General features: G+C 41.7%; 2 protein-coding genes across 3 annotated transcripts in view; one reads left to right on the top strand and one right to left on the bottom strand.

Annotated features, from left to right (window-relative positions):
• Positions 1-1,729: 1,729 nt before the first annotated feature.
• Positions 1,730-5,643, bottom strand: LOC143376369 (ribosomal protein S6 kinase beta-1). 2 transcript variants are annotated; one of them, XM_076826641.1, is made up of 14 exons: positions 5,246-5,643; positions 5,121-5,161; positions 4,774-4,948; positions 4,630-4,713; positions 4,437-4,570; positions 4,255-4,317; positions 4,052-4,180; positions 3,812-3,902; positions 3,597-3,713; positions 3,394-3,525; positions 3,213-3,320; positions 2,281-2,459; positions 2,009-2,124; positions 1,730-1,924 (listed from the first exon to the last, which is right to left on the bottom strand). In XM_076826641.1, exons 1-13 carry the CDS (start codon positions 5,330-5,332, stop codon positions 2,049-2,051), a joined length of 1,416 nt encoding a protein of 471 aa, XP_076682756.1. In that variant the 5' UTR covers positions 5,333-5,643; the 3' UTR covers positions 1,730-1,924; positions 2,009-2,048. The 2 variants fall into 2 exon arrangements, with proteins under 2 accessions (XP_076682756.1, XP_076682747.1); XM_076826632.1 differs by having other exon boundaries at positions 1,730-2,124; positions 5,246-5,642.
• A 3,202-nt stretch (positions 5,644-8,845) lies between these two features.
• Positions 8,846-16,394, top strand: part of Prp8 (pre-mRNA processing factor 8) — a 13,589-nt gene continuing 6,040 nt past the window's right edge. Inside the window, exons 1-8 of the mRNA XM_076826473.1 lie at positions 8,846-9,000; positions 10,322-10,556; positions 10,692-10,860; positions 10,950-11,114; positions 11,412-11,627; positions 11,920-12,258; positions 12,559-12,664; positions 13,471-16,383. Of these exons, the coding sequence (XP_076682588.1) occupies positions 10,337-10,556; positions 10,692-10,860; positions 10,950-11,114; positions 11,412-11,627; positions 11,920-12,258; positions 12,559-12,664; positions 13,471-16,383 (4,128 nt within the window). The 5' untranslated portion in view covers positions 8,846-9,000; positions 10,322-10,336. The remainder of the gene's footprint in view (positions 9,001-10,321; positions 10,557-10,691; positions 10,861-10,949; positions 11,115-11,411; positions 11,628-11,919; positions 12,259-12,558; positions 12,665-13,470; positions 16,384-16,394) is intronic.

The following is a 16,394-nucleotide window of genomic DNA, read 5'->3' as shown; positions in this document are numbered from 1 at the left end:
ACCTAATTACTTTAATCTGCTGTTATTCGAACGGTAAATGACCAACACATGGAATCATTATTAGACTGCTGTAACTTCTTTTTATCAATACTTCATTGTGTATGTACGCCTACAATGTCTAAAATGGTCAATACATGTACATTACTAAACTGTCAGTATCATTCTTATATTACGAGCAACAAGAAAAGTCTTTAATAAATATTTACATAGAGCTTCTATTGTACATACATACATACATACATACATATGTAGTATCGCATTAAAACAAATTCTGCATATCTTTTCGAAAGATGCGAATTAGACTGTTAGAATAATTTTAAAAGACAAACGTTGATAAAATTTGGTTAACACGAGTATTATAAAGTTGTTCGTATTCAGCTCCAGTTGTGTAGACACCAAAATGGAAAATGTACATACACTGATGTAAGTCCAATTGTAGGAATTGTGCCGTTGCGTAGTTTTACACAGGTATGTATAACATCGTGAATCAGCCGAGGCATTTACGAGTATGTTTGAAAATACGATATTCACATCTTTACATTGTACATATTTTTATTATAGACATGTGTAATAGAAGTGAAACATTCACTGTTTTTTGTACTTAAAGAAGCATGGGAGTATTCTCCTACTTTGAACCTCTTTCTCCAAATACATATTACGAGTGTGTGATATACGCATGAATGTATTTTACAAAGTATCAATTTTCTCACTCTCGATATTTTACTTGCACAACATAATTAGCTATTAACAAAACTTTTATATACTTATTTATTACACGCGCGCGTATATAGGTTTTTCTATGTAAAAGTTAATACTATCCAGCTGCTGGCTGTGAACACTTGGGCAGTTTAAATTTGTTTACGTGTAATTGTCCCTTCCACAATGATTCGCGGTTTAGAGTAGAATCGGACTGATTAATGATCAAGGGATTCAAGTATAACGATCTATTATAGCACGTGGAAGAGATAGAAACGCGATTCATTCGTACTCCTTTTTTCTCTGCTACTGGATGACGAGCCAACAACAATTAACTGCGTGCAATAATTTTTGTATCATACCTTTCCGATTCTACTACAACACAGGTCAATGCAGTTCTTGCTTTTACACATTACATCCGTATTTGCGTAAGTTGTATTATATTAGAACAATTAAAATGTTATAGGGTAACGAGAAAAGATGGCTTTCCGATACTTGATAATTATCACGATCTTCTCTACAAATATGACGCACCATTTATCATACCGACAAGGTGTTCGGACGATTTTGGAATGTACGGTCCTTTTTGTAACCCTCGCCCATCTCCATCGGCGCGCGTGCTACTTCCGCGAAATTATTCAAGAAATGAAAAGAACTTGCACGATCTATAAATTGTAATGGTAGAAAACGAGCGGATAATAGGGTACAGTTATTGTTACATTCCGGTCAAATCTGTAGGTAGTGCGTGACTGTGTACATATACGAGTACCACGTACAATCGAGCGGTTTAGTTTGATTAATTTTGTACACTAACGTAAGAATAAACTCGTATGTATTTGTCCAAGTATCATGCGTTTGAAAAAATTAAATAACTCGTTGCAACGTTGGGATAGCGTATCATCAAAAAATATTTCTTAGACCTTTCAATGGTACAGCGTCTCTTTTGAAAAGAGCGCACTTTTTTATCAAAAATCTACATATATTTACATAACGAAAACACAAGTATCGACATATCTATGTGTAAGTTCTCCTCCCCCTTCGTGGCTGTAAACTGCGAGCAATCCTTCGTCACAGCGGAGCAGTTACAGGCCCTGGCGTGAAAATTGTATGTACGGGAATAACGCCGCTGTTCTCCAAGCACCACACTTCTTAGCGTATACGTATACGATTAGTTGTTGCTAAGTATATAAGTAAGCAAATCGCGCCTTTGCAAAGTGTGATTGTTAAACTACAGAAAAATAAGTAAGCTAGAGAATGATGTTGCGAACGTTCTTCCGAGCTCAAGGTGCAAGTCCAACGTATTCTCGCATACTTATGCCTGTCGCACGTGTATGTTGCGTGTGCGTGAATCACTATAAACGGTTCGATAGTTGACCTATATCGGTCATTTCGGTATCTTCTGCGCTATTCGTGGCCACTACGTGATGCCTAGAAATTTTAACAAGTAGGAGTACATAGTCTGATGCCTAGAGTAAGGATCGTAAACGACTAAACCGCTTGCAAATCGATCAATCATTGATGGCTGGTCTGGGTGGCTTTATAGCTTTATAAATCGAGCGAACATCGGGGGGTGAAAACCTGTACCTGTCTTGATGATAATGAGAGGGTGTACGAAGATGAGCATCGGGCGATCTTGGTGACAGACTGTGAAGACTTCCGCTGAATCCTGTACTCAAAAGACCTTTGCGAGGACTTCTAGCGTTTATCACTCGTGGTTGAGCATACATTTCCTCTAGAACGCTTGGCGCTACGTACGTGAAACCCTATGACCAAGAATTCCGTTGTATTTAAGTAATTGTATTACTTCGTACCGACTACTTACACGTAGGGTTGCCACCCGTACTTTAAAATAAAGTATCTTACGTTATTATACGCAAATGTACTTTTGATTAACAAGAAAGTATGCGAAAATACTTTATCTCAGAGTCATGTCTTATCTTCTGTCTGTTCCTGCCGCCTCAGCATTTACTGAGAAAGTTTTCTCTGCCATGAATGCGAAGTGGCGGGACGAGAGAAACAAGTCCTCTCTTCCCTACTAATATATAAAAATGAAACGCTGTCTGCTTGTTTTGTCCTTCTTTCGCGCATAAACGGCTGAACGGATATCAATGAAATTTTAAATATAAATTACATACGTCCTAGATTAGTTTATAGTCCATATATTTATTATTTTAGACTCTTTTATTTTGGAAACATCATAAATAATTCCCGGGTGAAACCGGGTAACGGGTCAGCTAGTAATTTAATAAAGAACGAATTGTTTATAATTTTAATATGAATATTCAGTACAATAATGTCACTGAGTTATTTAAAAATTATAAAAAAAGTTGCTCTGTAATGCTAAAAGCAATAAAAAATATGTTTCGAAGAAATAAAAACTAATAAGATTAAAATGTACTTTCAGTGTTTTCGAGCATACTTTTTTTTACGCTTCACGAAAACAAATTAATGTTATTTTCCTGTAAAAACGGTGGCAACCCTAATTTATAAAAGGTATATGTATATCTTGCACCTACTTGAAAGATCATATTGGCGGATTCGCTTAAAGTACTTTCAACCGGAGAATCGACTGGCACGGTTGCCGTGAATTGTTCATCGAACTGCGACGTGTCATCGGCGCTTTTCTACAAAATACAAATACTTCGACATTACTTGGTTCATCATCGTAACGTTCTACGGTTCACCAAAATCACTTACTAACGACGGTTTGAAAGGTGGATCTAGTTTTCGGGAAATTACATCTTGCCAATTAATGTGCTTGAAGAAATTATGATTCATTATTTGCTCGGCGTCTTCGGGACCTGATCCCAACCGTTGCAATACTTGTCTCTGTAATTAATGCGCAGAACACGTTATTCGTTTCCTAAGTACATACACGGTGCTACTAAGACAAACGATACCTTTAATAACTTCCGTATCAGGTCTCTCGCGTCTGGTGTTAGGTACTGCGGGAGGCACAGCTTCCCTCGCAAAATTTTCTCAATGGTTTTTCTCCTTCCGTCTCCCGTAAACGGTGGCTGTGAACATGAAAACATATGTACACCCCGGATCTTATTATCCGATTCGGTGCCGATATATATTTCAACAAATGTCTCGTTATGTGCGATTCGCGTACCATTCCAGTAAGCATGTCAAACATTAGAGCACCTAGACTCCACCAGTCAACAGCCTTGCCGTGCCCACTTCTCGTCAAGATTTCGGGCGCCCTAAACGCGTTAGTGACATTAGAATCGAAATGTGGATACACGTACCGTGGAACCAATTATTCTCGACCACAACTTAGTTTTATTCGTACAGAAGAATTTAATAATTAATCAAGTAGCACGTTTGTTGATCGAGTAAGAGCTCTACTCACATGTACTCTATAGTTCCACAAAATGTGTGTGTCACTGTACCTTCTTGTATATGCTCTTTGCACAGACCGAAGTCTGTTAATTTAACGTGACCTTCGCCATCTAACAAAATATTCTCAGGCTTCAAATCTCTGCAGAAACAATTCGTCTATTTAGATGCGTACGTGTACAGCTTGAAGGACATTAGCGATTAGTAATACCATACCTGTATATTATGCCCTGATTATGAAGATGTTGCAGCGCAAGTATAATTTCGGACAAATAGAAACTGTAGGCAAAGATAGATAAAAGATACTTCCAAATTCTCCAGGTGCTTGGATAATTTCTACCCCGATTATAGCATGCCGAATAATATCCAAGAATTATTTCAAGAGCTGGCCAACTCACCAAGTTGTGTCTTCCAAGAAAATTCCTTCTCTATCCAAATACGTGAAAAGCTCTCCGCCGCAAAGATATTCCAGAATTAAATACAATTTGCCACCGGTTTGGAAAGCGTACATTAGATTTACAATGAACGGATGCTGTAATAAGGATAAAGAGAATAGGAAACTCGTTACCACGTCCGACGAATTCTACTTACTTTTACAGCCTCTAGGATGTTCCTTTCTGCCTTCGTGTGCGCTGTATCCTTCTGGTTTCGTATGATCGAAGCCTTTCGTAACACCTACGAGAGGAAGGAGTCAAAGTTCTCTTATATACACGCGTGCGTGTGAAAGATATTTACCTTCATTGCGAAGATACTGCCTTTATCTTTCCCCGTGACCTTTTTCACTTGAAAAACTTTTCCATATCCACCTTCCCCAAGAATCTTACATAATTCAAAGTCCTGGGGTCCTGCTTTCTCTTGACCGGGGTTCACATTTTGTTCCGACAATTGAACCCTCTCCAAATTATCCGATCTGCGAAAGAAATTTAATATTCCTGTTTCTCTTTTTTTTTGGAAGGGCGGAAAAAGGCTTCGAGCATATCTGATGGAATATTACATCGCGAACAGTATATTTGGCTTACAGCTAGTTTCAGGGTGAATGTTATGTTACGTGTACGTAGACAACGGAGCATCGCGATACTTACTCTAGCACCGCGTTTACGTTGGTGGCATGATTGTATTCTTCCTGAAATGAAAGAAAAAAGTGGCTAAATGGTCTAGCGCGATGAAGAGAAGGGTATGTTTGTGGGAAGTAGGGAGAGAAACCAACTTCTCTGATTTCAAGGATATCATCGTCCGACTCATCTTGATTTACGGAATCCCCTTCGTGTAGTTCTATGTCGAATACTCCAGCCATTCTTTTAACGATGGAATCACATTTAAGAAATTGTCTTCTTGGTAGACTGAAGTGATCGTAACGCGTTCGACTAACGTAAGTAGCCTACGTAAAGATATAAAGAATATAAACTCGAACGGCACGTTGTTTTTCTTTATTTTGGTGCCTCGCGCTTATTTTGCTGGCGGATAAATTGAACTGTTTACGTCCGTGAGCTGCAAATGATAAGTAAAATTATACGTGATACCGCGGACGAGTATCCTCATCCGTAGAGAACAATCGGATGGAAATACAGGAGCGTTTGAAGAAAGGATACACGGATCACGTACATATGCTGTGTAGCCACTAAAGCCACTAGCCCGTGACACAGAGCAACACAGAGCACGGAACTGTGCGAATACGAACTCTAATCTAGTAGGAAACGGTAGGAAACATAGGACCGAACGTATAGAAACTTTTAAAAGGTTTCGTTTCGTCTGAAGTTGCAAGCGAAAAACTATACATTTCGTGTGTGTTAATCTGTAAAGTTCTAAACACTAAAGTCGCTCCACATTTAGACGCATTCCTATGCTTCCTTCACCCATATATTTGTTCTTTAACGATCGATTAAAGGGAAACATAATTCCTATACAACATAACATATTAGTATGTACACACGGCTCAAACGATTGTGGCCGATCGAGATTCGATTGTGGGATATCTTACCACGGTTGGCCTTTTTTCGTCGCTAACATTCTTCTGTATTTCATGAGCATGGTTTAGGGCACTGTGAAGTCACCGACAGTCACCGATTCCCGTCTAGAACACTTCTATTTCGTGAGGAAACCATGGACACAGGCATTGACGTAAAGGACGGTGCATAGTTGCGGGGGGTTGAAGCAAAAGACGGAAGGGGAATCGCCTGTTTCAACCATCTTGAGACGGTCAATTTGTGGTGCACTCTGTAGGCAAAGGAATATAGGGACGGAGAAATAGTTGCGGGGGATGATATCCTTGTGGGAGGAGCGATGAGGTAACATACGCCTTCTTTCTATTGGCTGCTGCTTCGCGCAAGCGCAGTGATGTGTATGATGAACATTTGTCGCGTAGCAAGTAGGGATAGTGGTAGCCATATTTAAAGCGTTTCTCGTAGTGTGGTATGCAGTGCGTATTCACCTCATATATTATAATAATTATAGATGCATATTTCGCTTCAATTTTCATTATTTTTACAATTTATATTCGCGAATAATCACTTCGTTAGTATATGCTTACAATTAGACGTCTGTATGTACTAATCTGTAGCAAACACTGTTTCATAATTAGCGGTACAGCGCATGTGTAGAATGCAACCAATCAAATCTAGGCAGATGTAGGTGCTCCCCCCCCCCTCAAATACGTATCACTCCCCTTGATTAAAGTCGCAACTATTAATTCGTTCCTACGTTCCTATGTCCATGGAGGAAACATTATTGTAACGTCATCTGATATGAGACCATGGATATAGGAATATAGGGACGGAGGAATAGTTGCGACTTTAGGCGAGAGGAGCGATACGTATTTGTGCGGCGGGAAGAGAGAGAGCACGGTAAGCAAAACGTGACCAGCAGGGCAATAGTAACTGTAGAACCGCGACCGCGGTAGAGACGATCGGGTAGGCCAGTGCCATTGACGCAACAGCGACCACATTGTTACAACTAAAGGGTATGTTAATTGTATATGCTTTCATTTACTCGTCTATTTCACATTATATTTGTTATCTTAAGAAGGGATCGTCTATCCACTTTTACTATCCTTTTATATCCGAATTCCTCTCCCCTTAATGTCTATGTTGCTTTGAGTTTTAGCATTTGCTGAAGAATAAGTAGCGACTGAGAATACCGCCCTTAAACGCTATCAATTCCTTAAGCATAAATCTTGCGCGACACCAGCGTGGTGTCGCTGTTCTCTCCGCTGATTGGTTCGCGGGTCTTCGATCCCCTAGTGCGGTGAATCCTGCCACTGTTGCATGACCACGCGAACGTAGCCACGAAATTGTATACAATCGATATGTAAATCAGGAGCGAAATTTAAAGCAGATGTTTGCGTGTGATCAAGGAGAGTATTGTTAAGGATATGTGATGCGGATGGGATAGGCGTGGGTAAGATCGTAGAGAGAGTCTCAATTAGTAGATACTGAAACGAATCGCGAGTTTCTTCTAAATTACGTAATCTTTTGAGAAGGTCCTATCCTTTATTAGTCTTTAGGAGTGTCGATTGACTGCAGAAGTGTTGGCGACGTTAAGAATGTCATAAATTTCCTTCAAGGGTTGTTTTCTCGATCCTCGGAGTAGTCTCCTTTCTCTTCCTACGTGGGCACCCCGCTGCGTAACGAAAAAGCGCGCTTCCACAGAGTTTTCACCACCACCCGAATACGGAGGGAAAGATGGACGCCGATTCGAGAATGCGGACGGACATCCGAAGGACAGCCTACCACTTGGATCTGATGCATCCTTCATCCTGGTTGGACTACCAGGATCTATGGGAGGATTAGGAGGACTTTGTCAACAACTTCAGCGAGGACCTCGGAGAATACTTCGATACGCTACATTCATTCTGTTATTAACTGCCTTCCTGAACAGTTCGAACCGATATCGAGAATAAAACTCCAAAGTTTAACTTACAAATAGTTTTCCTTGTACTTTGTTTCATTTGAAACACCCGCACTCCGACGAGCAGAGCGGTTCTATGCTCCACGGGCACTAACCATGGATATAAGAATTAAATGGACGGAGCACAAAGCTGCGGGGCCTAAGCTCATGTCAGCAAGGGCGGGGGGGGGGGTGCATGATACTGCGCATGTGGTGATGAACGATCGGTGATTGGTTAATGAAAGTGACATATCCTTGATAAGAGGCAATGACTCTTTTATATTTTTTTATGGTTAAGTTTGTCGTTGAGTTTGAAACGTTAATACGTAATTGCAACATTATATTTTGGCCTCTTAAGACTTGGTAAAACTTATGCCTCTCGTCAATTAAGGAGCTCATATGTAAGTACATATATATATATGCATATTTTAATACCCTATATAAGCATTCCGTTTCTAATAAAGCGCGACACATGCATACTTCCTCCCGATCGACTGGCTGGACCCTCTCGTCCATGTTGAGATTTGTGCTCCGTCCATAGGTCCATTTTACCAACCCGCGTTCGCATCTTAACATCCCCGCTAAAGTACGCAACACCATCAATCCGCCAATTCTGTCACTAGCGTAGGTAAATTACAGTAATTTACATGTACAGTACATGTAAATAATACATGCATATTAGGTATACGTCTATTATACGATCGGTATTTAACTACGTTAGACTTTTGAATGCACCATGGTGTTCTCAAACCTACAAAAAATAGGAAAACTTGATGATACGCCATCTATATCATGATCGTCAGAACTGGCCAGGACAAATCTGGACAAATCGGAGACATCTGTTCAAGTTGACCTGCGAGGAAAGATTTTGATATTCATGACATTCGTTCTTCATGCTTGTGCGTTGCGTTGTGTGTGTGCGTGAACGCTGAACGCCATGAACGCGTGAACCGAACCGAAGTGAAGTGATTGTAGCATCGTTTCATTCCATTCCGGTATTTTCGGTGAAGCGTTGCGCGTCTTGATACGATGCGCTGAGGCGCCATGTAATGGCTGTGGTTAGTTTCACCTAGAATCCAGGTAAGTTAATCCTTTATCAACGTTTCGTCTAAAAATATGGCGCTATAATGAAAATTGGAATTCAGTACAAAATGTTACGAGTGTGAAATGAGAATCTGAAATGCGCTTACCGAAATGCGTTCCTGTTCGTCCATGTTCCCCCCTTTTAATGTCTCACACGACGCACTGAATTCCGTTTACGATTTACCATTTACGACTTACGATTCTAACATGTGAAACAAACGACGAATATTAATTACAAACGGATATCGGCATTCTTCACAGTACATATTTACATTACTTTTTCACTTTTACGTCCATTTGCTTCTTGCCTCTAATTACGGCACACTTGTGGATCGAACAGTTGAAGAGAAAAATATCCTACTTAACCGAGCGTTGTTTTTTCACTTAAAAAAAAATATATATAAACAAAAATTTATGTTAAACAATTTTATTAAAAATGCATTAGAAATTAAAAAATAATACTTTTCTAGTACTACAATTTCGATGTGTTTCTTTTCACTTTAAGCAATTCGCTTTAAATAACATCATGAGGCACCATGTGCAACCAGAAGTGGAAGTATCAGTTGGCAAGTGGGACATCGTCAACTACAGTTTATCAATTTTCTGTCACGTTACAATATGTATTATGCAATTAGAATATTTTGTTCCATTAATGCGAATGAAAACTTTCTCGCAACAAATTCATTCCGACATTTAATTCTGTATCAAAGTTGATTCATATTCTGTTATGAACTATCCTGCCCCACGATTTTATTTAAAGTGAAAAAAACTCCATCGAAATTGTAGTTTAAGAAAATAATTATTTTTTTAGTTTTTAGTGCATTTTTAATGAAATATTTTTTATTATTTACTGTTTAGTGTCTAAGTTTCGATTTCTGGTTATATGCTGATTTCATGTCGATTGAATTAATTTAATTTGTGGTTATAGGCTGATTTTGAGTCGTTTGGATTTGCGGTTACAGGTTATATTTATCGATGACTGTGAAAATCCCCTTGGGTTTTTTTTCTTCATAATTTTGTATTGTCATCCAAACTACGTATGCTTGCAAAGTTTCAAGTCTATTGAATAGTTGGAAGTGGGTTAAAATTGAGTTTCTAGATTTAAACCAAACAAACACATACAACAAACAGGATCGAAGCTGAATAAAATCATTTAAAAATTTGCCGACTCCCGTTTAACGTACATATTTAAATTAAATTAAGTCAATATTTCGTTAAAAGTTTCTCTTATCGTAAATATTGTACCTAACGTTTTACATGTTATTATGTCATAATATTATTCAGTGTTATATTAAAATCACCGATCTTCTCATTCTAGAATTTGAATTGCAAAATGTCGATCCCGCCGTACTTGTTGGGCCCAAATCCATGGGCCACCATGATGGCCCAACAACAGGCACATGCCCAATTAGCTGCGGCCCAAGCTCACGCCCAAGCCGCTGCGCATGCACAGGCTGCGCATCATGCTCACATGCAGGCAATAGCAGGGCCACCACTGCCGCAAATGCCCAAGCAACCTGAAGTTTTGTCGGAGGATAAGCTTCAAGAAAAAGGTATTAAAAAATGGTTGTTTCTAACGTATTATTGTATTAGATGCAGATAATCTGAATATAATGCTTTTATAAAATCAGAATTTGCATTGTTCCATGGTGCACGTTTGCCTTATTTAAATAATTGTCTTGTTGTAGCCCAAAAGTGGCAACAATTACAATCAAAGAGATTCGCGGAGAAAAGGAAGTTTGGCTTTGTGGATGCTCAGAAGGAAGATATGCCACCGGAACACATAAGAAAAATTATTAGGGATCACGGGGATATGAGCAGTCGCAAATACAGACACGATAAACGAGTCTACTTAGGGTAAGTAAATCGACGTGCGCGAGCCGCTGGATACCGTTAACCCAGAGAAGAATAACGGACGGATATGTAACTTGGTTCTTTATTTGCAGAGCATTGAAATACATGCCGCACGCAGTCATGAAACTTCTAGAAAATATGCCTATGCCTTGGGAGCAGATTCGAGACGTGAAGGTTTTGTATCATATCACAGGGGCCATCACGTTCGTGAATGAAATTCCATGGGTGATAGAGCCAGTATATATCGCGCAATGGGGGTAGGACAAAAGAAATATTCTGCTATTGATTTCATGAAGCATCTACTGTGCCCGGATGGAAAGAAGTCGGTTGAAATGTCACAGGGGCAAGAGGGATTCGTCGCTCACAATGGCTCCCCCGCCGCCCGTGTCCCGTTTGCTTACTTTGTATTCGTCGACGTTGTCACGCCGGCCAATAGGGATATACTATTCGGACCTGATATTCGGACCCTAAAGTTTCTCAACCGACATCTTTCCATCCGGGCACAGTAGTAAATAGGCGCACTTGTATACGTGTGCTCTGTCCTGTTTGCGTAGCACCATGTGGATCATGATGCGAAGGGAGAAAAGAGATCGCAGACATTTCAAACGAATGAGGTTTCCACCGTTCGACGACGAGGAACCTCCGTTGGATTACGCCGATAACGTTTTAGACGTAGAACCTTTAGAAGCTATACAGATCGAACTCGATTCGGAGGAAGACGAGTCCGTGGCGTCTTGGTTTTACGAACACAAACCACTGGTCGGCACGAAGTGAGCATTAAATTCTCCTTGATAACTACGACCGTATCTGTTTAGTCTCGAGTAGTGTTTGTCGTCGGCGTATCTGTATTTTGGTCTGTTACTTTATGATGAATTGCGTAGGGGTCCTGAAGTCAACTGACGTGTGAGTTGACAGCGGTAGTAACTCGACAGTGTCGCCCGAGGCGAGTGCCGAGAGTTGCTATTAGCTGGATAAAGCGCTATACTGAATGATCTTGTTGCCTACATATTAGATATGAATACTTGTTGGAACGACACCGCTTAATTGGTAATAATATTACAGGCATGTGAACGGATCGACCTATCGGAGGTGGAACTTGACCCTGCCGCAGATGGCGACTTTATATCGTTTAGCCAATCAGTTGCTAACGGACTTGGTGGATCAAAACTTTTTTTACCTCTTCGATCCGAAATCATTCTTCACCGCCAAAGCGTTGAACATGGCTATACCCGGTGGTCCGAAATTCGAACCACTGGTGAAAGACTCGAACGCGGCCGATGAAGATTGGAACGAGTTCAACGATATAAATAAAATCATCATTAGACAGCCTATAAGAACAGAGTATCGCATCGCATTTCCGTATCTATACAATAACATGCCGCATTTCGTCCACTTGTCGTGGTAAGTATGTACATATAAGTAAAGTCAAGTAATTCGTTTGCTATCAAGTTCTTTCCCGTTTCCTATTATCCACACGAGTTTTAAGACTAGTCTATTTCGAGTATATTAAAGTCTTACTAGCGGTGTGGTAGAGAAAAGAAGGAAGATCCGGTGACCGTTATTCGTAACCTTCGCAAAGTATAGAAGGCGACTGCTGAAATCACCTACATTCTTTGTAAAGACGACGCGGAGCTTTTGAACGGCACCCAGAATGTCTCTATTATCCAGCGTGTTATTAAGTATATTAATATGTTTTTGTAGGTATCATGCGCCGAATGTTGTTTACATAAAAACCGAAGACCCCGACTTGCCTGCATTTTACTTCGATCCCTTGATCAATCCTATCTCGCATAGGAATTCGTTAAAGGTAAGCTGTTTATCGAGATTTGTAGACAAAGACGTTACGTTAAGGGGCGGGGGCCTACCTAGAAATTTTCGAAAAAGCGATTTTTCGGTTTTTATATTTTCTTGAAGTACATCATGAAAATATTTCCTGAATGTGTTAATCCGACCAAAATTGACAAAGTTATACGCGTGTAAGTAAGTAGGTGTTTCTCAATGTAGCGCTCAGATCCAAAAGTTTAAACGCGTTTTACTCAAAATCGTGTTTTCAAAGTCATAATTAAAAAATTCATGAACCCATTTACTCGAGGCTTTGCAGGCTTATTTTAGGGTTAAAAATCTAAGCGCTATCGTGAGATTTTCCTTTTTTTACCTGGATTTTTTTACACTCGAAAAACGAGCAATTTTTTTTGTCAAATATCGATGGTTTAACTTTGCACAGCCGCCATTTTGTATCATAATAATTTTTCCAAATTGAGGCCCTATAGCGCCTAGATAATTTCATATAATATCTAAAAAATTTCAAATTTCCAATTTTGGATGATCCTGCACCGAGCTACGGTTGTCACCGCAAAGCGCCTAAAAAAAGACGCCTCGGGCATCGCCTATAACTCACAAAACAGTCACTACTTTTTACCACAAAAATACTGAAATATCCGAAAGATGTACTCTTTCCAATAGACTAATGTTTAATAATAAAAGTTTATCGGTTTTTCTAGAAAAAATTCCCAAAGAAGCATGTTGTTTTGACCGTTCTAGGTAGGTTTCCCCCCTTAAGTGAATTGGGGTAAATGATTACCAAATGTGTGTCCTACGTACCGTATGTTCCAGACTGTGGAGCCGCAAATCGAAGATGACGAAGACTTTGTGCTACCAGAAGAAGTGCAGCCGTTCCTTCAAGAAACTCCTCTATACACAGATAACACGGCGAACGGTATAGCTCTGTTATGGGCGCCGAGGCCATTCAACACCCGCTCTGGCAGAACCAGGCGGGCTATCGACATTCCTTTGGTGAAGTCTTGGTACAGAGAGCATTGCCCCCCAGGGCAACCGGTCAAAGTTCGGGTCAGCTACCAAAAGCTGTTGAAATATTTCGTTTTGAACGCGTTGAAGCACAGACCGCCGAAACCACAGAAGAAACGTTATTTATTCCGCTCCTTCAAATCGACCAAGTTCTTCCAAACTACCACGATAGATTGGGTGGAAGCTGGTTTGCAAGTATGCAGGCAGGGATACAATATGTTGAACCTACTGATTCACAGGAAAAACTTGAACTACCTTCACTTGGATTACAACTTCAACCTGAAGCCGGTGAAAACTTTGACCACCAAAGAAAGAAAGAAGTCCAGATTCGGAAATGCTTTCCATCTGTGCCGCGAGATCCTCCGTTTAACGAAACTGATCATCGACTCGCACGTGCAGTATCGTTTGAATAACGTCGACGCGTTCCAACTGGCGGACGGCCTGCAGTACATTTTCGCGCACGTCGGCCAGCTGACCGGAATGTATCGATACAAGTACAAGCTGATGAGGCAAATCAGGATGTGCAAGGATTTGAAACACTTGATTTACTATCGTTTCAACACTGGCCCGGTCGGCAAAGGTCCCGGTTGCGGATTCTGGGCGCCCGGCTGGAGAGTTTGGCTCTTCTTCATGAGGGGAATCACACCGTTACTGGAAAGATGGTTGGGGAACCTGTTGTCCAGGCAGTTCGAGGGCCGGCACTCGAAAGGCGTAGCGAAGACTGTGACGAAGCAGCGCGTCGAGTCGCATTTCGATCTTGAACTGAGGGCGTCGGTGATGCACGATATCGTGGACATGATGCCGGAGGGAATCAAGCAGAATAAAGCCCGCACGATACTTCAACATCTCAGCGAAGCGTGGAGATGTTGGAAGGCCAATATCCCTTGGAAAGTCCCTGGATTACCGATCCCCATCGAGAACATGATCCTCCGTTACGTGAAGATGAAGGCCGATTGGTGGACCAACACCGCCCATTACAATCGGGAGCGTATTAGACGCGGAGCGACCGTGGATAAGACCGTTTGCAAGAAGAACCTCGGACGCTTGACGCGGCTGTACCTGAAAGCCGAGCAAGAGCGGCAGCACAACTATTTGAAGGACGGCCCTTACATCTCTCCGGAGGAAGCGGTAGCTATATACACCACAACGGTGCACTGGCTAGAATCGAGAAGATTCGCTCCCATACCGTTCCCACCGCTGTCTTACAAGCACGACACCAAATTGTTGATATTAGCCCTGGAACGCTTGAAAGAAGCGTACAGCGTCAAGTCCAGGTTGAACCAAAGCCAACGGGAGGAGCTCGGCTTGATCGAGCAGGCGTACGACAATCCGCACGAGGCGTTGTCCAGAATCAAGCGACACCTCCTCACGCAGAGAGCGTTCAAAGAGGTGGGGATCGAGTTCATGGACCTTTACAGCCATCTAATTCCCGTTTACGATGTCGAACCGCTTGAGAAGATCACCGATGCTTACCTGGACCAGTATCTTTGGTACGAAGCGGACAAGCGTAGGCTGTTCCCACCATGGGTGAAACCCTCCGACACGGAGCCACCTCCTTTGCTTGTCTACAAATGGTGCCAGGGTATCAATAATCTGCAAGACGTTTGGGACGTCAGCGAGGGAGAATGCAACGTGTTGCTGGAATCGAAGTTCGAGAAATTATACGAGAAGATAGACCTGACGTTGTTGAATAGGCTTCTTCGGCTGATCGTTGATCATAACATAGCCGATTACATGACCGCGAAGAATAATGTGGTGATCAATTACAAGGATATGAATCACACCAACAGTTACGGGATTATCAGAGGGTTACAGTTCGCGTCTTTCATAGCGCAATATTACGGCCTCGTGTTGGACCTGCTTGTCCTTGGCCTGCAAAGGGCCAGCGAAATGGCTGGTCCCCCGCAAATGCCCAACGACTTCTTAACATTCCAAGACGTCGCTTCCGAGACGGCCCATCCTATTAGACTTTACTGCAGATACGTAGACAGGATACACTTGTTCTTGAGATTTTCCGCCGACGAAGCGAGAGATCTGATTCAGAGGTACTTGACCGAGCACCCGGATCCCAACAACGAGAATATCGTCGGTTATAATAATAAGAAATGCTGGCCCCGGGACGCGCGAATGCGGCTCATGAAGCATGACGTTAATTTGGGCCGCGCCGTATTCTGGGACATTAAAAACCGCTTGCCACGATCCACCACTACGATACAATGGGAGAACAGTTTCGTCAGCGTGTACAGTAAGGATAATCCGAACCTGTTGTTCAACATGAGCGGCTTCGAGTGCAGAATTCTGCCTAAGTGCAGGACCACTCACGAGGAGTTTACACACAGGGACGGGGTATGGAACTTGCAGAATGAGATTACGAAGGAGAGGACGGCGCAGTGCTTCTTGAGAGTCGACGACGAGAGTTTACAACGATTCCACAATAGAGTCAGGCAGATTCTCATGGCCTCTGGTTCGACGACATTTACGAAGATCGTCAATAAATGGAACACAGCTTTGATCGGACTGATGACCTATTTCCGCGAAGCGGTGGTGAACACGCAGGAACTCTTGGACTTGTTGGTCAAGTGTGAAAATAAAATTCAAACTCGTATCAAGATTGGTCTGAACTCGAAAATGCCGTCGCGGTTTCCACCGGTGGTGTTTTACACGCCGAAGGAATTGGGCGGGTTGGGAATGCTCTCGATGGGCCACGTGTTGATACCTCAGGTAGGTCATGA

The sequence above is a fragment of the Andrena cerasifolii genome, chromosome 1 (genome assembly GCF_050908995.1).
Source record: "Andrena cerasifolii isolate SP2316 chromosome 1, iyAndCera1_principal, whole genome shotgun sequence".
In the NCBI taxonomy this organism is placed as follows: domain Eukaryota; kingdom Metazoa; phylum Arthropoda; class Insecta; order Hymenoptera; family Andrenidae; genus Andrena; species Andrena cerasifolii.
Note: the sequence above shows the minus strand (reverse complement) of the source record. Positions and strands in the feature narration are given on the sequence as shown.